Source organism: Oenanthe melanoleuca, chromosome 13, assembly GCF_029582105.1.
Source record: "Oenanthe melanoleuca isolate GR-GAL-2019-014 chromosome 13, OMel1.0, whole genome shotgun sequence".
In the NCBI taxonomy this organism is placed as follows: domain Eukaryota; kingdom Metazoa; phylum Chordata; class Aves; order Passeriformes; family Muscicapidae; genus Oenanthe; species Oenanthe melanoleuca.
In genome coordinates, this window is record NC_079347.1 from 1,675,605 (window position 1) to 1,696,879 (window position 21,275).

The 21,275-nt window shown below is 48.8% G+C and overlaps 1 protein-coding gene across 3 annotated transcripts in view; it reads right to left on the bottom strand.

Moving 5' to 3' along the window:
* SIL1 (SIL1 nucleotide exchange factor) overlaps nucleotides 1-21,275 on the bottom strand; it is a 93,491-nt gene that overhangs the window by 26,039 nt on the left and 46,177 nt on the right. For all 3 annotated transcript variants that reach the window (XM_056502203.1, XM_056502205.1, XM_056502204.1), the window contains 4 exons: nucleotides 16,966-17,086; nucleotides 12,783-12,879; nucleotides 9,632-9,823; nucleotides 4,671-4,792 (listed from right to left, as the gene is read on the bottom strand). In XM_056502203.1, the coding sequence (XP_056358178.1) occupies nucleotides 4,671-4,792; nucleotides 9,632-9,823; nucleotides 12,783-12,879; nucleotides 16,966-17,086 (532 nt within the window). The remainder of the gene's footprint in view (nucleotides 1-4,670; nucleotides 4,793-9,631; nucleotides 9,824-12,782; nucleotides 12,880-16,965; nucleotides 17,087-21,275) is intronic.

Below are 21,275 nucleotides of genomic sequence, written 5' to 3' on the forward strand. Positions count from 1 at the left end.
TGCGGGCAAATATGGCCACTGAAAAAATCAGAGAAAGTGGATAAAGAGAAGGGCAAATACTGCAGGATGTAAAAGGAGAAGAAGCTGGAGGAGGAAGGGATGAAGATGGATTGGAAATAAATGGGTAGGGACAGTGCTTGTTAAGCTAACCAGATTTATTTCTCTGCACAGAAATTCTTATGTCCTTACAAGACAGCATGGAAGCGAGGTCTTTAATTTTACTTTTCCCGGGTTTATTGCTTGGGCCTCTGTGTTATTTAACACCAGTGAGCACCAACCAGTTTCAGTGCACAGCTGGACCTGACTCAAACCCCTTAAATCTGAAGGAAGCTCTTTCCTCTTGACAGAGGTGTCCTGGAGGAGCTGCTGCTTCTCCAGCAGAGCTTCTCCTGTGCTCTGGGAGAATGGAAAGCACCAAGGGACTGATGGACAAGGACACAGCATTCCCACATCCCTCTTCCCTCAGGAAACACAATGGAAAAGCAGAACCTAAGCCAGGTGGACCCCAGGATGCTGAGCTCTGCTGGACACCCCAGCACAGCAGGAGACAGAGCCCATCACTCAGGGAGCTTTCCTGAGCTCCTCTTGAGAAGCAAACACATTCTGTGTCTCTCTTGGCCTTACCAAAGTGGGGCAAGCTCTGAGCGAGCCTCGGAGCTGGGTAACACAAATAATGGTGAGTGGGATGTTCAGGATCCTTTAGGGGGTTCAGCAGCTGAGACAATCCATGGAAAACTCCTGTGTGTGGCTACAGGACTGTGCCTCAGTTATCAGCAGTGATGAGTTTCCTCCCAAGCCTTTACCAAGTGCTGTGGCATTATTTTAGCACTCAGGGAACAGTGAGAGCCCAGCAGTGCTGGGTTTGGGCAGAGGCTGTGCTGGGACTGCCCTGTGCCCTTGTAGGACACATGGCAACCATGGGACCATCAGTGGGACATCCTTGTCCCTGGCCACCCCACTGGGTGGGTTTTTAAAGGTCTGCCCAAAATGTCACAAGTCTCTCACTGCAGCTGCATGAGTGGCTGCCCTCCCAGTTCCCCACTCAGGCCAGGCCAAAATCTCACTTCTGAGCCTCCTGCCTCGTCCCCATGAAATACAAACTGCTTCCCTTTGCCTTGCAGGTCCCACAGCTGAACTTCTCTCCATCCTCACCTCCAACTCACCCCTAAGTGCACAGGGAGCATTTGGGATAAAGCTTCAAGAAGGCATTCAACATAAATTATTATTCCCCTTCTAAACGGATTACAAAAATCCTTTTATTACAAAATACTAAAATGTTCAAATTATCGGTGTGGAAAAACGTTTCCTGTAGGTAAAGTTTTCAAAAATGGAGGTTTTAATCACAAGCATAATCCTTTCTGGCTAACATTTCCAGTCTTGTGAAACATGGAGATACAGATTGCACAGAGGCCTGGCTGTGCCACGAACAAAAGGGAGATGCTGCCTGGAAATAGCTCAGAGGACATCAGAAGACACTTCTCTCATCAGCAATCTTTTTTAGCTTAATATAGCTCCTCTTTGCATAAAACATTGACATTTTTGTAATGTTTGGACCCAATGGTGCAAATGCTGATTGTCATGCAAACATGCTGGAGTGTACCTTCAAAATATGCAGGAACATTTTACAGACAGTAGTTTCACTTGCCTCCAAAATGCTGGATCTTAATATTTCATACTTATATATATTTAAATGTTAGTACCACAGGATAAATGCTAACATGCTTTTATGCTAATGCAATCACTGGAAATCCAGATAATGCTGTGTATTGGCATATACTGTTAGTGAATTATGGATACCTAAATGCACAACCCCACATGCCTAGCAATTATTTTTGTTAGTGCATTTAACTTTTATTTGCAATCAGAGCACTTGAGGATTGTTCAAATGAAGTTTACTTTTGCAAACTGCTGAATGGAAAAACATTTTGTTAAAGGCTTAAAACCAGTAAGAATGTGATGAGGTTTTAGACTTGCAATAAGGGCACAGCTCAGAGAACTCCACCAGATGGAACAATGTTTGATTTAGTCACAGACTCAGCAATTAAAACCCAAATGCCTCAAGTGAAGGACATATAAGAGAAACATGAGATGAAACCTTGATTTCCTGCCTGTCAGGTGAAGAAATCTGCCTGTCCTGTGGCAGGGGCTCACAGATGGATGCCAGGAGGTCAGGTCCTGGCAGCTGGACCCCAGGACTCTGTGCCCTGAGGTCCAAATCATGCTGAGCTGTGGCTGCTTTTCAAGTCTGCTTCAAGCCAAATAAACAGGAGCAATACCAGGAAGGAGAAATCCTGAGCTGGCTCTGTTGTGCCTTCTCCTCTACCTCCTCCTGCCTTTGCTGATCCAAGTCTTGGCCAGCCCCCCCATGCCTATTGGCTCCAGATGCTGTTCCCCTGGAAAACCTTTTTATTCCAAAGGGCTTCCAGCACAGCCAGAGCTCTGAGCCAGGTCCTGGCAGGACCACGTGCAGGCAGGACCTGGCTGCTGCAGCTGCTTGTTCCATCCCTTACCTGCTTCACTATCTGAGCAGAGTTAAGGACAAATCTGGAGATCTGGGTATCACTGAGAGATAAAAGGTTCTGGATGTGACCCAGGCATGTCTGGAATTGCTCTGTGTCCTGTGGTTTCCTCCTGAGTTAAACGCTTGCCTGCAGACAAAGCCAAACTCCCAGACTGAGCTGTGCCAGGAGTTACTGACCTGCCATGCCAGGCTCTGGAGCTGCTGTCATCATGCCCTGATTTCCTTCTGGGAATGTTTGCCTGGCTTGAAACCTGAGCCAGCCTGGCTAAGAGAGCTGGGAGGTGGCCACAGAGCCCTGTGGTGAGCAGCAGAGCATTGCCTCTTCCCAGGCTCAGCATCCAGCACAGGACCTGACACAGCCCCAGGCACAGAGCAGATCATGTCCCTGCAGCCCAGTGAGCTGTGACACCTCTGGGGATTTACTGGAAAGCCCTACCAGCTCTCTAAGGCTCCCAGGAACAACCAGGAGGGAAGGGAATAAACAACAAACCCTCAGAAAAACACAAAATGCTGTGTGAAGTACCTGAAATGCCCCCAACAGTTTAACTAGAGCATGGAGTAAGCTGAGAAAATGTATGAACAAATGAATTAAGCAGTGAGCACACAGCAGACAAGTTGGCATGTAGGTGTCTACTGAGAAAGCTTAAGCACAGCAAGGGGAGAAAAAGCAAACTCAAACCAAGGCATAATATCCCTCACATTTTGGAACAGAGCTCTCAGACAATGTATCATCCAAACCACTCCAAATTACCATCTGCCAGAATGTCCTTCAAAGAAAAAAGGTCCACAAGTTTACAAAGCAGCAGTTTAATGTTGTCATATCAGATGAGAGGTTCTCTCCAAAGAAGATTTTTGCACTTGAGTGGGAAATACTACACAGAAGTGTGACTCTTGGCCACTGCTACACTGTCAAGTACCATGTGATAATGAATTTTTGGGGTTTTCCTATGTCATGTCAGGTACATCTGGAGAGAAGCTCTTTAACAGCCCTTGTCATTTCACAAGTTACCTGCAAATGTTCCCAGACCCTCTGCATGATATTCCCTGTATGTATAAAGAGCCAACATAAAAAACCTGAGCAAACCACTCCAGTATTGTTTCAGAGATTGAGATACACCAGAATATGAAGAGCAGGTCTTGTTTCTGATGTCTCTTCCTGTAACCACTAAGTCAAGCTCTGTTTCAGACTAGGAGCTGGATCCTTTCCTGCTGTAAATCTGGGTACCTGCTCCTGTCCACGAGGCCCCAGATTCTCAGGGCCAACTGCACTGCATACCAGATTGCCAAATAAATGCAGGGCTGTGGACCATGTGTTAGACTAAGCCATAAATAATTTATGATGCTGGAGAAGGTGACTGTATTTTTAGGTGTAGAAATATGCAGATAAAACAGTCCTGACCTTCAATGTTCACTCTGCACTTCTGATCCTGAAGTTTGAGTCTATCCAATGCATTTCTAAAGCCTCTGCACCTCTGAATGTGCAAATTCACACACACATGCCCTGCAAAGCCCCAAAACCCATAAATCAAAAAGGGGGCATCAAGAAAAGCCCTGGAGCCCCCAGGATACCTCCTGCAGCACTGCACATGGTGCCCCAGCATGAGGCAGAGCAGATCCTTCCTGTGAACCCCAAACATCCTGCAGGTCAGTCTCCTCTGGGTTCTGGCTGCTGACCCTGCTCCTGACTCCTCTGATGTCAGAGTGTCCATGGGGCCCAAACCCTGCTGAAAGACCACAGGAGCTGCTCAAACCAGCACCCTGCCATCCTGAAGCAGCCCAGGAGCAAGGAAGAGGAAGAACAAAAATGTTCTCTGGGGTAACTGTACCCTCCTTCACATCCTCCCCCAGAGAGGGCTGGCCAGGGGAGAGAAGGAGAGTTATTCCCCCCTTGGACACTGAACAAACAGGGAGCCCAGGGAAATCAAGAAACAATCCTAGATGTGACACCACATGACTTGTAGGTCTGTCCAATGAGCCAGATGAGGACACACTGAGGGGAAGGGATAATGGATGTTGCAAGGGCTGGGCAGGGCACAAGACAATTTTGTGGTGTCTAACAACACAGGTTTCAGTCTCTGCCATCAGCAATAAACCAAGAGGGGTGAAGAGGGGCACAGAGGGCAGTCTCACCTGGACAGGGCAGTCTCACCTGGACAGAGCAGCTCCCAGGACAAAGGCAGCGTGTTCCTTCAGCGAGGCCTCGCTGCTGTTCAGCCCCTCGATCACCAGCTGGAGCCCACCCAGGGACAGGAAATCCTTGGCATTGTCCACCTGGGAGAGAGCAGGTCCTGTCAGCACAAACCCCCAGCCCTTGGAGAGCACCTCCCTTCACACCCACAGCAGCCCTTCCCTCTTGGAAAGGCTGAGCTGGAGCAGAGAGCAGACAGAGCTAAAGGAATAAAATCGGGATTTATTGAAAGGATCCACCTTGGGCAGTGCAAGAGCCCGGCCAGGGCTGCACCCAAATCAAATCCCAGATGGATCCTGGGCACCAGTTTTACACTTTTATCAGTTTTGGTTCATCTCCACATTGGGGTCAATTATCCAAGCACAGCCCCAGGCTATGAAGTCTCAGCCCCTGGCTTTGCCCCCTTTCCCTCGCTGCTGTTTCTGATTTTTGGGTACCAGTTGTCCTTGATTCTCTGGCTACAAAGGAATTGTTTTGTCCAACTACCCTGTGAAGAGAACTTACTAACTCCTAATATGAAGTTTCAGAGTTACACACTAAACAGCAGAGATTCTGAAAAATAGAAAAGCTGAAACCCAAGGCATCAAACCAGCATGAGGTTTTAAAGGAATTAAAAATCTCAAGGGAATGACTGAGCTCTGCACAGTCCAGCAATGTCACAGCTGCACAGGCACAGTGTCCTCATGGTCACAGTCACACACAGAAGGCATCCCTGGAAAGTCAAATACTTTGATTATAGCTATCCAAACTGTTATTGACACTTGTTTTGGTAATTCAGGTGATGCCAAAACCTTGGTATATCTGCTGATGTCAAAAAACTCCTTTGCTCTTCCCAGAGCAGGCCTTTACTGGGGACCCAGGGAATTGCATGTTTTGCAAATGCAGTTAATTAATTGGTGCTGTAATTGTAGTACCAGGGGTGTTTACAACAGGGTGTACAGGGGCATCACAGTGAGGAGCATGGGCAGTTCTGGGAGTTCTCCATCAACACCTTCCCATGTACAAGGAACAAAAAAAACCAGTTTCTGCTTGGAGGGGTCAGCCAGGAGCTTCCCCAGGGAGCAGCCCCACAATGACTTTTCTAACAAACAATAATGGATTAACTGCCATAGGGAAAAGTTTACACATTACTGGGGACTCATCAGCCTCTGGCTCTAAGTGGATCAGGGGCTAGCCAGGCACAGCCCCAGCGGGCATCTGCTTGTGGAGAGGAGATCAGAAAAGGCTCTGAGTGCTCACAGACAACATTTACAGAAACAGCACAAAGTACTTGAGGTATAAAATTCAGTCCAAAGGCAAATCGATGCAGTTTGGTATTCAAGGATTTTTTTTCTTTTTTTTTTTCTTTTTTTTTTTTTTTTTCTTTTTTTTTTTGTTTAAAAGGGGATCTGATGAATGCTCAGAACTGCCTGCACAGAAAAATCAGGTTTAGAAATTCGACATTTCTCATCCCTGAAAGACAGGCAGACAACAGCAATCGTTGGCAGATGGAAACAGAATATAAAAATGAGCTATCAGCAGGGCAAGAGACCCCCTGAGGGGGTGGGACAGGACAAACACCACAAGCCATGCAGGGCATGTGGGACACTCTTCTAGTCAATGACTTCATGCTCAGTGTTATATTTATCTCAACCATGTACCTTCATCAAAATTGGCCCTAAGTCAGGTATTTCAGGTACCCAGGAGAAGGAAGAGGCTTTGTGTCCTACGGGTCTGTCGTTACCAACCAAAGCAGGACCTGGGGAGCTCCAGCTCATCTCTGCTCCCCCACAGGACAATACCCACCTGGCCCTCTGCAAAGCTGCTCTCTGCAGGTCTGCTGGGGCTGATTCAGGATTTGCAGCAGCTTTTGTACCCTTTCAGATGCTGCTCTTTTAACTGTCCCTATAAACCAGGCCTGCCAGATCTCTCACTTTTCTGCAGACCCTTCTTTGTCTACAAAGAAATCTGTGCAGCAACCCAATTTCGGCTGCCAGTGGGTCCTTTTATTACTCAGCCTCTGTAAAAACTGGTTTAGTGCTGGAATTGGATGTTGACTTCTGCATGAGAGAGAATGTATGGACAGGCAGGAATTTGCATCCAGCACCTGGTGTGGTAAAACCAAGCCACTGCTGTAACCTCAGCAGCAGCAGCAGAGTCCTTGGTGCTGCCCCAGCATCAGTGAGACAGCACAACTGCAGAATAGAAATTGGGCTGTAAAGCTTCTGCTGAAGATGTGTTTATCTTTTTTAACCAGAGTCTGTCGTGAGAACTCCTTCCCTCACTCACCGTTTTAAAACCAACAGAATCCCCAAACTTAACAACTTGAAGGTATTAACCTCTCTGGGGAGCAGCAGATGCTATGAGGCATCAGCTCCTACCTCACTTCAGTCCACTGAAATCGGCACAGAAGAAAAACCAAAGATCAAAAGAGCTCTTGAGTAAAGTACACAGGCAAAGCAGGCGAGGGGGGCGATGGGAGAAGAGCAAATATGACAGCAGTTATTCAGGGAGCAGGTTTGAATTGGAGGAGAAGGAAAATAGGGAGGGAGGGTGAGAGAGGAAATGTTAGAAAACAAGAGCGAGGGAAAGCAGCATGTCAACCGCACACGATGGAGAGGAAATTAGCAGAGAGAGATGGTGTAGCATGTCAGAGAGAGGAGAGAGGAAGATAAGCAGAGTAAATAATTGAGAGAAAGAGCCTGTGATGCCTGAGAAGGGTCTTGGCTCTGCACACTGCTGTGCAGGCACCGTGAATGCTGTTTATGAGCTCTGCTCTGCCCTCTTCACATTTGCATTTGGGTTTTATGTGTTAACCCAGCCAGCCAAACCCTCCTGCTCCTTCTCCAAACCAGGCTCCCGAACATGCCAAGCTGAATCGTGGCTGAGGAGAAGCAAAGCAGAGCTGGCAACCACAAGCTGAGCAAAGGCAGAGCCTTTGGGCTGACTCTTCAGAGGCAGGAGGGAGCATCTCCCCAGGCTGGCCACTGGCCACGGCTCCCAGGGCTCCAAGGCATCAGCTGCCCACACCCCACTGCTCTGGGGGCTCCTGGCCATGCTACAGAGCAGGCAGCAGCCTTGGCTTGCTCACCCTCCAGGGCATGGCATCTTCCACTCCACAGGGCATCCTGAGCCCCAGAGGCAGCAGAGGGTGCCCAGGAGCTGAAACACGGCATGGTACTGCTCTGATGGAGGCTGGGCAAGGTGGGACCAGCAAAGTGGCCTCACAGGTGAGCCACCCACAGCTGCAAGGGTGCCCTGCTCGCAGGGCACGGCTGGGACTCGCTGCAGAGCAGCCCTGACAGCTCAGCCCCTCCAGGGTTCTGCAGCACCAGCGTCCCTTGGCTGCTGTTCAGTAATTACATTAAGCCAGTGCTGCTAAAGTCAGTCCCAAGCAGAGATAATGCTCTGGACACATTCAACTGACTGGAAGAAGAAAGAGGAGGAAAAGCCATGCTGGCTTAGAGACAAGTCATATTTCTTATCAGCTTCCTGCCTGACGAGAAGGTGCTGCCCAGCCATCTGCCCCGAGAGCGCGGGCACAGAGCAGCGCTGTGAGGGGCACACAAAGAGCCTCTGTGCCCTGCCAGCTCCTGCCAGTCCCCTCTCTGACCCCTTTGATGCTGCATGTGCTTCCCTTTGATGCTCCTCTGCCATTCTGAGATGTTTGCCCCATCCTGTGCTGCAGGGATTTTCTGCTGGAATAGTGCAGATCACAGTGCTGGAATCCAAAGCATCCCAGGGTGGTTGGGGGCTGCTTTTTAGCTCTCTGACCTGATGCTCTGGCACCCTTAATCAGGCAAGATTAGCCCTGAGTACACACACGAAGCTCTTTGGGCTCCCATTGTTCACAGTTATTCTCTGAGTCACACAGATGCCGTCAGTGACACAAAAGCAGGGAGAACAAACAGCAAGGAAGGCTGTGCATGCCCACAGCAGCGATTCAGGGTGGGAATTCAAGACAAAGGGCCCTGGAAATAACACTGCTGTCAGCTGGCACACGGACTGCCTCTCTCACAGCAGCAACACTTCAGCTACCTGCCCCCAAAATACCACATTTGGTTCAACAAGTGTTGTTCCAGTGAAAGGGCTTGCACTGGCACCTCCCAAGAGTTGTCCCATTCACCCTCTGGAATGACAAAGAGCCACTGGAAACTGTCCCAGTGCACTCCAGGCTCTCCCAGTCACCGGGCAGGGAGAAGCCAAGTCCCTTCCCACACAGCAGAGCAGAGGCTGGATGCCCAGACACCCTCCCAGGGGTGGCACCAAGGAAGGCACCAAGCCCAGGGGAGCAGAGCTCTGAGCCTGCAGCTGCATCCAAGGGGAGGCAGGAATGTGTGAGCTGAAAGCAGAGCAAGACAGATCAGAGGGAGGGGGGGAAAGTGTGAGCACAAACCCGAGGAAGCGAGATGCCAGGAAATATGTTCACCCTCACACAGAGCTCATTAGCACAGCGAGGCTCTGCGTGCCACTGCTTACTCACACCAGGATAAAACTGGGGCTCTTGGGTGGCTGCAGCCCTCCCTGGTACAAAGACATTCTCTGTGAAATGATGTAAGGGCACCTACCCTCCATGGAAGCAGGGAGAAAATAATTATTTCCTTAGCAGCCACCACTCTACTTACCCAAAAATGGCAGCTGAAACCCCATTTTGTAACATTAAGCAGATAAAAGAGGAAAAAGAGAGGATAAGAAAACCAGCCTGAGAACAGACAACAAATCAGGCAACCACCAGGATGCTGCTGGCTCCTGGCACGGGCGGTGATTAATTCCAACCTGGATATAAAATAAGCCTGCACTAGTCCTCTGCTGTCTGTTATTGTCCCAGGATTATGGTAATTAAGCAATTTGTATTACCTGATACCGATAAGAAAAATAAAACCCCGTTTATGACAGCGTATCCCCTGGATTTTACACGGTAGTTACTGAGCCTTTCTTGTTACCTGGTGAACATAATATTCAAGATCATAAAGTGCTGCTACTTTTTCATCCAGCGTGGAGGCAGAGCTGTTGAATTTGCTGATTAATTTAACCATAATTTCATAATCTGTTTCTATCTTCATGTTCAGCTTTTCAAACTCTTCCTTCAGCTGCTCTATGGGCCGGAACTTCTTCCTCACCTCTTCCTCCCGGGCCTTGGGAACAGAAGGAGGAAACCAGATGTGAGACAGGAGATGGAGAGAGACAAGACAGACACAGAAAGGAATGCCAGCCCCAAATGTACAAAGGGAGCCTGGCTGGCTGTGCCCATGGATTTATTGCTGTGCATCAGAGGTGCAGGGGCAGGGCTGGAGGCTCCTTCTGAGAAACCCAGGAACTCAGTTACTTGTGAGATACTCAGTGTGAGTGAGCAGTAGGGCTTTGTGCACCACTGCTACATCTACAGAGCATTTGTGCACCACTGCTACATCTATATTATATTTGTGCATCATTTCTACATCTATAGAGCATTTATACACCACTACATCTATAGAATATTTGTGCATCATTTCTACATATAGAACGTTTGTGCATCACTACTTCATCTACAGACCATTTGTGCACCACTGCTACATCTACAGTGCATTTGTGCATCATTTCTACATCTATAGAACATTTGTGCGCCACTGCTACATCTATAGAGCATTTATACACCACTGCTACATCTATAGAGCATTTGTGCATCATTTCTACATCTATAGAACATTTGTGCACCACTGCTACATCTATAGAGCATTTATACACCACTGCTACATCTATAGAGCATTTGTGCATCATTTCTACATCTATAGAACATTTGTGCACCACTGCTACATCTATAGAGCATTTATACACCACTGCTACATCTACAGAGCATTTGTGCACCATTTCTACATCTATACAGCATTTGTGCACCATTGCTTTATCTCTACACCATTTGTGCACCACTTCTACATCTCTATACCACTTGTGCACCATTTCTACATCAATGCACAATTTGTACACCACTGCTACATCTCTACACCATTTGTGCACCATTTCTACATTTCTACACAATTTGTACATCACTTCTACATCTACAGACCATTTGTGCATCACTGCTACATTTCTACAAAATTTGTGCATCACTTCTACATCTATAGACCATTTGTGCACCATTTCTACAACTCTGCACCATTTGTGCATCGTTTTCACATCCCATTTCCTTCCTGCTCAACATCAAGCCCAGAGGCAGCAGCACTGCTGTTCTCTGTTTGCCTGCAAGTGGATGTTCTCAAAACCTGACTGCAGAAAGCCCTGAGCCACCTCCCTGATCTCACAGCTGAGCCTCTCTGGAGCTGGACATGAGGCTGGAGAGCTCCAGAGCTCCCATGCAGCCCAAAGTGCCCAGTGACTCCAAGGAGATGCTGGGCACAGACAAAGGTGCTTTCACCATTCCAAGCTTTGAACACATTCCAGGATGGCTCTATCTCCCAGGGAGAGCTGTGGGGACAGGAGCTGTCAGACAGGGAAGCAGGAGGAGCAGTGATAAGCTGGGGCAGCTGAAATGCTGTGCCATGGGGCCTGTCCTGAGCACAGCTCATCTCCCTCACAGTAACAGCACCCCAAGGGCTGCCCTGACCCAAGAGAGCTGCCACAAACCATGTGGTGAGGAGGAAAGGATCTGTCAGAGATCCCAGAGAGCCCCAGAGGTGCAGGTTGGCAGTGCTGGTGGCACTGGGGACAGAGCCTGCTGCTGCAGGGGACAGAAGCAGCAGAGAGGCCAGGCTGGAGCTGGGCTGCCCCAAGGACAGCAGAAAGGCAGAAAGTCCCTTCTGAAAGGGATTTGTCACAAATACCAAGATGTGCTTGTCTGCAGAGTGAGCCCCAGCTGGAGGGTTTGCACGTCCTGCTCCCCACGAGGGAACAGCAGCCCAGGGCTGGAGGCAGCAGGGTGAAGCCAAGGGAGCAATGAGGGCAAAGCTGTCCCGGTGGAACATCAATTAATTAGCACAGGTACCACACCCACCCCTCCCCATCCGAGCTGCCTCTGCCGAGCACAGAGGGGCTCAGTGCAACTCCATTTCCTCTGACACAGCCTTCAAGGATGGATTTGCTCTCTGCAGGAGTAACTGCAAATGGAATACTTTAGGTCCATTAGATGTAGCTGCTTTTAGCCCAGTTGATGGGACAAAAGCTATTCTAACAGGGGGGTTTAAAATATGGCTTATTTTCACCTAATAGAGTATCACTAATTTTTGCATTTCAATGATCCTCATTTCCAGCAGCCCTGCAATCAATCAGCAATGCTGCCATGGAAATTTGCTCCCAGCAAACAAAATCATACCCTGCTGCCACAGAAAGGGAGAAAAAGCCTTTCTGTGACACCAAAACCTTCAGTTTTTGTTTGAGTGAGCCAACACCAAGGCAGCAGGAGGAGCGAGGGTTAAGGAAATGCTTCTGAGGGGGAAGAGGCTGTGATGCACCTGATGAGTCACACATCATCCCACCTATTTACTTGGGCTGGGGATTGTCTGCAGCTAAATGGACAGCTTGGAGTTTGTGTAAGGCAACTTCAGCCCCTGCTTCAGCACAGCCATTTGGGTTTGCCGTCCAGGGCACGAGACTGGAAACAGAAAGCAAGGAGGGCAGTGAAAGGGAATTAACTCCCATTGTAAAAAACCATTGGCTGCAATCCAGCCCTTTTGAGGACTGCAGACATTTTTGTGAAATGAACAGCAGTGAAACAGATAAATTATGTTGTTTAGAGAAGCTGTGGCTGCCCCTAGATCCCTGGAATTGTCCCAGGCCAGCTTGAATGGGGCTTGGAGCAACCTGGCATGGTGGAAGGTGTCCCTGCCCATGGCAGGGGTGGAACTGGATCAGCTTTAAGGTCCTTTCCAACCCAAACCATGCACAGAATCTTAGACTCATACAGCAAAGTCAGGGAACCATATCACTAATGAGTTAGCAAAGGTATTTTAGGTCCATATTCACCACAAGATTAGTTTGCAAACTAAACAAGAGAAAATTAAACTCAACAAAAACAAGATAAGTTTTTTTCCATCATTTTAATCATTGTATTTCTGCAGTGACTAACTGGGTGTGTTCATAATGCACATCACACTGTGCAGTGCTCTAGAAACAGAAACTCACCTTCCTTTCTGCCTTTTCACTTGCCTTCATTTTAGCCAGGGCCTTTTTGAGCTCCTCGGATGTGAATGAATTTGCATCGACATCGACCTTGCCCAGCCTTGCAGAAGAAACAAAACAAACCAGGAGATGTTATGGGTGAACTGCCTCTATTCTGTTTTCACTGTGACATTCTAGCAATGGCTAAGGGCAGGAGGAAAGGAATGAAAAAAATCACCAAGAAAAGATTGGTCTGACTGCTGGGTCCTGTGTGGGTTTGCAGACACCTCACCTTGGCAATCAGGGGCTCTGCAATCAGCCTGCTGACCCAAAATCTCAAGTCCTACCACAATAAAAACAGCTGTTTAACTGATACCATGGAATTTCATGTTGCCATGGAAGGATAGGAAGCACCCCTGTGCCACTAAATCATTGCTAAGGGCTTGCAAGCTTCAGCCTGGAGATTTTAGCTTATGGACATTGTACAGAGTCAGGGCAAGGGTAAATCCATGCAGAAATTACACAGAAATTCCAGAACACACTCATGTTGATCTTTATACCTATAGATAGATATAGATGATATAGATATAGATATAGATATAGATATAGATATAGATATAGATATAGATACATACATAGATATACACACCTATATATATACACACACACTTATATATATACCTATATATATATATGCACACCTATATATAAGGATTGTTTATCTGGACCACAATTACTCCTGCACAGAAAGGAAGTGTAGCTGCTGAGGCACTGAGAAGCTGAGGAACATTTCCATGCCCTGAGCAGGTTTTGGTGGCTCTCTGCTGGTGACAGTTTTGCTCTTGGGGACACCAGCCCAGGAACATGAGCAGGGCCCAGTGCTGGGTCAGTGGGACCCCCCTGTGCACAGGGACCCCCAGCCCTGAAACACCAAAATCTGGCAGCTGTTTGCTGCCTGCTCTTTCCAGAAACTGAACCATCTCCTTCCTTTCCCATCCCAGGAAAATTCATCCTCTACCTCAGCCAAAGATCATTTCCTACACCTCGATGATCAGAAATGTTCTTCTGGATTTCCTTCACCAAAAACACCCCCACAGCCCAGAAGAGATCCCAGGGCCATTGTTAAACCCTCCACAAACACTGCACAGCACCCAGGACCATCAGCCTCCCAGGCTCCCTGGTTCAGGCTCCCTGCACTGCTCCTGTTCATCTCCTCCTCCTCTCTCCATAACTTTGGGAAGTGCAGAGCTCCCAGCCTTTGGTAATTCCCAAGGCCAGTGCTGCCCATGGGGTGTTGGACACTCCCAGGGCTGATGTCCCCTGTGGTCACAGTGAAGGTGTTGGCTGCCACAGGAAGCCACAAAGCTGCTGAGGGTACTAGAGCACCTCCCCAAGAGTAAAGGCTGAGAAAGTTGGGGCTGTTGAGGCTGGAGATGAGAAGCCTGTGTGGAAACCTCACTTTGCATTAAGCAAAGAGGCTACAGGGAAGCAGGAGGGCAACTCTTCCTCAGGAACTGTAGTGATGGGACAACGGGGAATGGGATCAAATGAAAGAGAGTTGGAACAGACATGATGATGGGAGGAAGTTCTTTACTGTGAGAGTGGTTGTCCCTGGCACAGGGACATGTGCAGAGAGGCTGTGGGTGCCCCATCCCCAGGGACATCCAAGGCCAGGCTGGACAGGGTCTGGAGCAGCCTGGTGTGGTGGGAGGCTGCTCAGGTTGGAACCAGATGATCTTCAGGGTCTCTTCCAAGCCAAACCATTCAAGGGTTTGATCATTCTATGGTTCCCACCTCCCAGTATGAAGTGGCCCTGAAACTTCTGTGACATCACAGCTCACAGAGTGGTCCAGGTGGAAGGTCCAGGAGCTGGGACCCAGCACAGCAGACACTTCAGCTGCTGCCAGCAGTCCGTTCGCACCCGCTCTTCGCTCTCTCCGTCGGTGCCGAGCTGCTCCCGCTGCCTGGACCTTTCCTGCTGCCTGCATTGGAGGACCAACCCAGCAGGATGAGCACTGCTGTTCCTGTGGAGGTACAGTGCCTCCCCAGGGAGGGGACACCCCCACTGCCCGGGCAGGCTGCAGCCTGTGGGCATGGATGGTGGGGACAGGACCCCAGTGACATTGTGCTGATGCACATGCAGGCTGCCAGAGACACCAGAGTGGTCGTGGAGCTGGAGCTGGTGGTGATGAAGAGTACAGAAGAAAGGATGGAGGTGGACATGCAGGAGGCTGATGAGAGCATGGAGGTCGACGTGGAGGACAGCGCCGAGGACATGGACGTGGATGAGAAGGACAGCACCGAGGACATGGACGTCGATGAGAAGGACGACACTGAGGACATGGAGGTCGATGAGAAGGATGAGGAAGAGCCCATGATACTGGGATAAAGATGGAGCCTCAAGAACTTGACCAGCAGATGCTCCCATGCCCTGCCCACAGGCAGTGCCTGGCTGGGGCTGGGCTGGGTGGCACTGCTCAGGGGCACGGTGCTCAAGGAAGTCTCTGCTGCTTCCTTTCTTCCAGGACTGGCAGGAAATATGAGCACAGATATGACCCCTCTGTAAATATGTTCTACATGTTAGAGGTTTTTTTGTAAGTACTTTTTGAAGATTGCTTTTGTATCAGCTTCGAAGATTTTACTGCATAGACTTTGAAGATTGTTATAGTATAGACTTTGAAGATTATTATTGCATAGGCTCCGAAGATTTTTATTGTATAGACTTTGAAGATTCTATACTATAGACTTTGAAGATTCAATACTATAGACTTTGAAGATTTTTTTTTGCATAGGCTCCAAAGATTATTATTGTATAGACTTTGAAGATTTTTTACTATAGACTTTGAAGATTTTCTGCTATAGACTTCGAAGATTGTTTTTGCATAAGCTGCGAAGATTGTTATAGTATAAGCTGCGAAGATTGTTATAGTATAAGCTCAGAAGATTGTTATAGTATAGACTTCGAAGATTGTTACTCTATAGACTTTGAAGACTGTTATAGTATAGGCTCTGAAGATTGTTACTCTATAGACTTTGAAGACTGTTACTGCAAACAAGTTGAAGATTGTTAGTGAATAGGCTTCCATGTAAATACGTTCCATAGATTGTTTCGTCATAAGGACTGTTCTAATGAAACAAGTTCTATAAATGTTTTGATGATCTTTGTTAAATAAACACTATTTCTTTTTAAAACCCCACTGCTCTTTGCAATTCCTTTGGGTGCAGGCAGCATTTGCACAGTTGTGGTTTCCACTTGCTCTGGGTTCCTGGGGCTGGGGGTTCCACTGTCCCAGCAGTTGTGTTCCTGGGCTGGTGTCCCCAACAGCAAAGCTGTCACCAGCAGGGAGGGGCTCTGACAGCAGCCCTGCAGCAATGCCACCAAAGCAAAGGAAACCTTCTGCCACCCCTCCTGCTGCTACAGGGACTCCTGGGCAAGAGCCAGCATCAGGCTCAGGGATGCAAAGTCCACCTCCATGCTCTGAAGGCCATGGCACCCTTGGGAACTGTGGGCCTGGGGTGCTGCAGGGGCTGATGATTAAGGCTTGGAGCCTCCAAAGGCTCTGGGCTTTGCTAACCCCCCTGCTTTGCATTGCCCTGTGCCCGGGATCCTCACCCTGCCCACGCTCCTGCAGCCCCCAGAGCCCCCCACACCCCATCACAGGTGGCAGTGGGAAATCCCACACACCACAGCAAAGAAATTCCCCCACAGTAACCAAAGCAGTCTTTGTTCAGAGGGCTCCAAGGGGGAAGCCAGCACGTTTTAAGAAGGTGGGTTCAGGGAAGGTGTGATGTCCAGGGGCTCTGGCAGTGCCTGGTGTGCAGGTGAGGCTGTGGGACACAGCACCTGGCTCAGGCCAGCCCTCAGCCCCTCAGAGCTGATCCCAAGGGCTCTCTCTGCTCAAAAAGCAGTTTCAGAGCAGTTCCTGCAGGTATTTCAAAGGACTTAATGTCATTCAAAGGAGCCACGTTGCCAATTTAGTTTGGGTGTTGTGGCATGAGAAGCCGTGAAGGTGCCTCTGAATGTGCACTCAGGGCACTTCCACCTCCATCCCAAAGGGATCACAAAGGACAGGGCTGTGCTCTCAGATCCTAACCCAGCAATTAAATCTCAAAAAGAAGCAGTAATTGAGTGCATCAGGGAACCTGGCCTCTAATAAAAGGCACGAATCCCACAGCCCACCCAAGCCAATGCCCTGTGTGTCTGTACCTTCTCCTTCTTCTCTCTTCTCTTGAGTCACTTTGCCCATTTTCTCTGTCTGGGAGCTTGGCTTCTCTCTCTCCTGTCTGCAGGTTCAGTCTCACGTGTGACCCTGCAGGAACAGCCTGACCTACAAACAAAGGTCACGTTATTGCAGAGCTTTGGGAGCAACTGGGAGCTGAGGCACATGCTGCTCCCTGAGAGAAGGGGAGAAAAGCTCCATCCCACACAGTGAGGAGTGGGATATCCACCACTGACCCCCTCCCATCCTGCAGCATCCCTAAAGTGCTGCTTTTCCCTCCCAGAAATGCCACCAGAGGTGTCCCTGTGCTGCCAGGCTGGCTCTGATCCACAGTGGAGGTGGAACCCTGAGCCCAGTTCCTTCCTCCCTGCCAGCCCAGTCCTAGGACAGCACTAAAACTCCACACCAGGAGTGCATTTGGAGGCTACATGGAGAAAGGGGAATTGTTGCTGATTGGGGCAGACAGAATAAAATGCAGCTGCCAAAGGGAAATCAAAGCATCCTGCAGAGTCCAGCCAGGTATGCTGCACATCAAGGCTGTGCTGCTGAGGAAATATTGTATTAAAAGGAATTTATGATCACTACTATCTGCCAACAAAAACACACAGAATACATTCAGCTTTGGTTTTAAGTGCAGAAAAGATAGGAAATTCAGTGTTTTTCACTAGTTCACCACAAACACATCTCAGCCCAGCCCAGCACTGGGGTGAAGAACAGGCAATATTTGGTTGCTACTTCTTGATGGCATTTCTTCTTCTGTTAATACAGGAATTCTGCCTGCCCAGGCTGCAGCTGAACAGCCACAGAGCTGCTCACAGATGGACAGACAGACCACAGCTGCTCACCCTCCTCCCTCCTGAGGAGGATTCCCTATTCAGTCTTTCCTTTCTCTCTTCCTTTTACCTAAAAAGATACCTGGGAGAGAGTAACAGCTTGCAGGAGACAGGGAGCATCTCCTGCCAAAGGGAAGTGAAGACAAGGGTAATTGTTTTGTTCAATAAATACATGTACTCACAGACAAAAAGCTCTGGATTGATCCCTCCCTGTTCAAGACCAAAGAGACATTTCCCAGATCAAAGGACCTGGTGCTTCCTACATAAGACTGGGATGTTTGTCACAATTCAGACAGAAACATTTCAAACCCTGTAGTCATCCAGTAGCTATAAATGCGCTTAGAAAAAGCAGGAAAATCCATCTGGGAGGATTTCCTAGAACAAGGTTTGCATTTCTGGTAGACTCTCCTTCTCTCCATCAGTCCTGTCCTCTGGAAGCTGCATGTGAGAGGACAGGTGTGATTATCTCCCCATCTTAAACGATTGCAGGACAGGCTAGATGTGCCTCCCCCACTCTTGGAAAGCTCTCCATGCCCTCCTCCTGCTCCTTTAACTTGTGACACACAGGACCTTTCATCTCTGGCTATGCATGGGAGCATCCTCCCACGCTGAGGAGCTGGCTCTGCAGGAGTTTGGTGCCATCACCGACCTGTGCCCCTCACTGGTGCTGGAGCTGGGTCATGCTGCTCAGGAAGGAGTCTGTGGGATCTCCATGAAAAGGGCAACAGCACATCTCCTGTCCCTGGCTCAGACAGGGCTCTGCCAGCAGGGAAAACACAGCAGTGATGACCTGGTGCAGCAGGAGATGTCCCTGCCCAGGGCAGGGGGGTGGAAGGAGATGAGATCTAAGGTTCCTTCCATCCCCAGCTGCTGTAGGATCAGATGCCATCATGTGCTAGGGGAGGACAACTCCCTCCTCCACAGCACTCAGGGTGAAGTGAGGGCTGAGCAGGTGCCTCACCCCATAACCAGAGCCTTTCCTGGTTGTGTCACCAGCCCTGGAACAGCCAGGTGACAGTGACTTCCTTTTCTTCACATCTCAGAGCACAGCTGAGCAGGTGCCTCACCCCAAAACCAGAGCCTTTCCTGGCTGTTAAACAGTGCTGGGACAGCCAGGTGACAGCCCCAGCAGCAGCTGCAGCAGCTCTGGGCTGTCACACAGCCAGGAACAGCCCCTGCCAGGGCAGCAGAGCCCAGCCCAGCCCAGCCCAGCCCAATCTCTGCTCCATGCACATCAGCCTGCCAGGGGATGGATGGGCTTTGCTCAGGAGAATCATCCAAAAGGAAAGCACAGCAGCAGGCTCTAGAAAGGCAGGGGGTCTCAGCCCTCCCATTTCTATTCTCAGCAAGCAGGAAATAAAACCAAACCAAACTTGGTGCTCATGAGCTCCTCACCCAGCACAGCCAAATTACAGAGGCTGCATCAGCCAAGACACAAACCCTTCCTGCTCCTGCTCTGCACACTAAATGAGATTTAACCACGAGCATCCCAACCCCAGAGCAAAACTTGGATGGATTTAGGGAGCTCCAGGGATCTCTCCTCACTGCACAGCAGCCCAGGTTCATGGCACAGCAGGACAAACACACTGCTTTAATAAATAAACCATGGAAAACATCTTTGTTTTCAACAACAGGATTGACATTGCCACTTGAAAACGTTACAGCTGTTCAAGGAAGGTCTTCTGTCTTACTTAGTTTGGGGTATTTTGAAGTCAAAAGTGTGTTTGAGGGTGGGTTGACTTTTGAATAATGTGATTAAAATTGCTTATTTAGACGAGTAAGCTGGAAATCCTGAATTTTAAGCATGTTTCAGTGTGCAGCTTCTAGACATTTCCCTTAAAAATAGTTGATTCTCTTTGATTCGTATAATTTGATACTATTCAACAACTGGGAGCACACACTGCAGCAATACATATGTAAGCAATTACACAGCTTCACATGCTGCTAAAACAGAATCATTCTGTTAATAGCTTTTTCCCGAGAGAAATTAATTTTTTACTTATTGTTTGCATTAAGTTGCATTTGGGAAATGAAACTCAATTAAAAATAAAGGAAAGCAGGCCTATATTTAAGCCATTTTGTACCATTTTTTCTCCTTGGCACGTCAGACAAACAAAAGATGTGCATCCACAGGTAGGCACTGCATAGAAGAGTTACTGAATGGTCCCTCTTCCCTGAGAGCTGCAAATCCTACAGCTGCCAGACCTCATCCCTTGCTCCTCATAAAGGGAGAGAAGAGTTTCCATTCTAATTAATTTTCCAGCTCTAAATCAACTACCCAGTGAGCAGAAATAGCTGTGGAATCCCCTCCACGAGCCTGCCAGAAGGGCTCCAGCTGTGGAGGGGGAGCAGCAAACTCCCACCCCCACAATTGCTTTGGACTCCTTACCAGCTAAAAAATATCCCACTCCTGGGATTTTTTTTAACCACAACTGCAGTAAATTAAAACCAATTAAAAATAAGATCACAGAACCACAAAATTGTTTGGGTGGAAAGGAACCTCAAAGCTTATCCAGTGCCACTCCTGCCATGGCAGGGACACCTCCCACCATCCCAGGCTGCTCCAGCCCCAGTGTCCAGCCTGGCCTTGGGCACTGCCAGGGATCCAGGGGCAGCCACAGCTGCTCTGGGCACTCCCCACCCTCCTAGGGAACAATTCCTCCCAAAATCCCATCTGAAGCTGCTCCCAGTTTGAATAGGTGTCACTGCATGGCCTTGGGATGATGGATCAAGAGAAAGCCCCAGGGTTTAGCAGAGCTCCCAGTGCCTCTGCTGGGGACGTGCCACCCACCTGCCCTTCAATCACTCAGCTGCCTCACAGTCAAAAAGAGTGTCCAACAGGTAAAGCACTCCCAGAGGATAAAACCCTTGTCACTGCACGAATGACAAGGTCTTTATTGGGAATAAATGTCAAAGCAGAGCAGCAGCATTTATTTTCCAAGCAGGAGACACTGATCCTGTGGCAGCACTGCAGGGATGGTGTTACTCCTGTTCTCATTTAATCCTTTATCAGCTCTGAGCACCAGGCTTTGGTCTCCCATGCCAGCTCTGACTGACACTGGTGTCCCCACAGGCTGTCCCCACCCCTGGGTGCTGCCACGTGCCTCTGCAGCCCAAAGCACCTGGAGATCCCCCTGAGCATCAGCACTCCTTTATTGGGATGTGCTCTGTCCATAAAGTTGCCTAAAGAGACACCAAGGAAGACTTTAATTTATAGCCCCATTCTTTTAATCTTGGTCAGCCAGATTTTTTCAGACATCTGTTTATATCTCCTTATAATATATTGGCTGGAGCAGCAGCAGCAGGCAGCAGCTCACTGGCAGGGGCTCTGCTGACATTTATAAACCAGAGCGATTTCTCTCGTGTGCTTTATGTTATCAGCTAAACCTGTCCACTTAAATTATTGCCTTGTAACCAAATCACAACTATCTGTTACTCTGCTCTCTGCACGTTTCCCAGGCTCT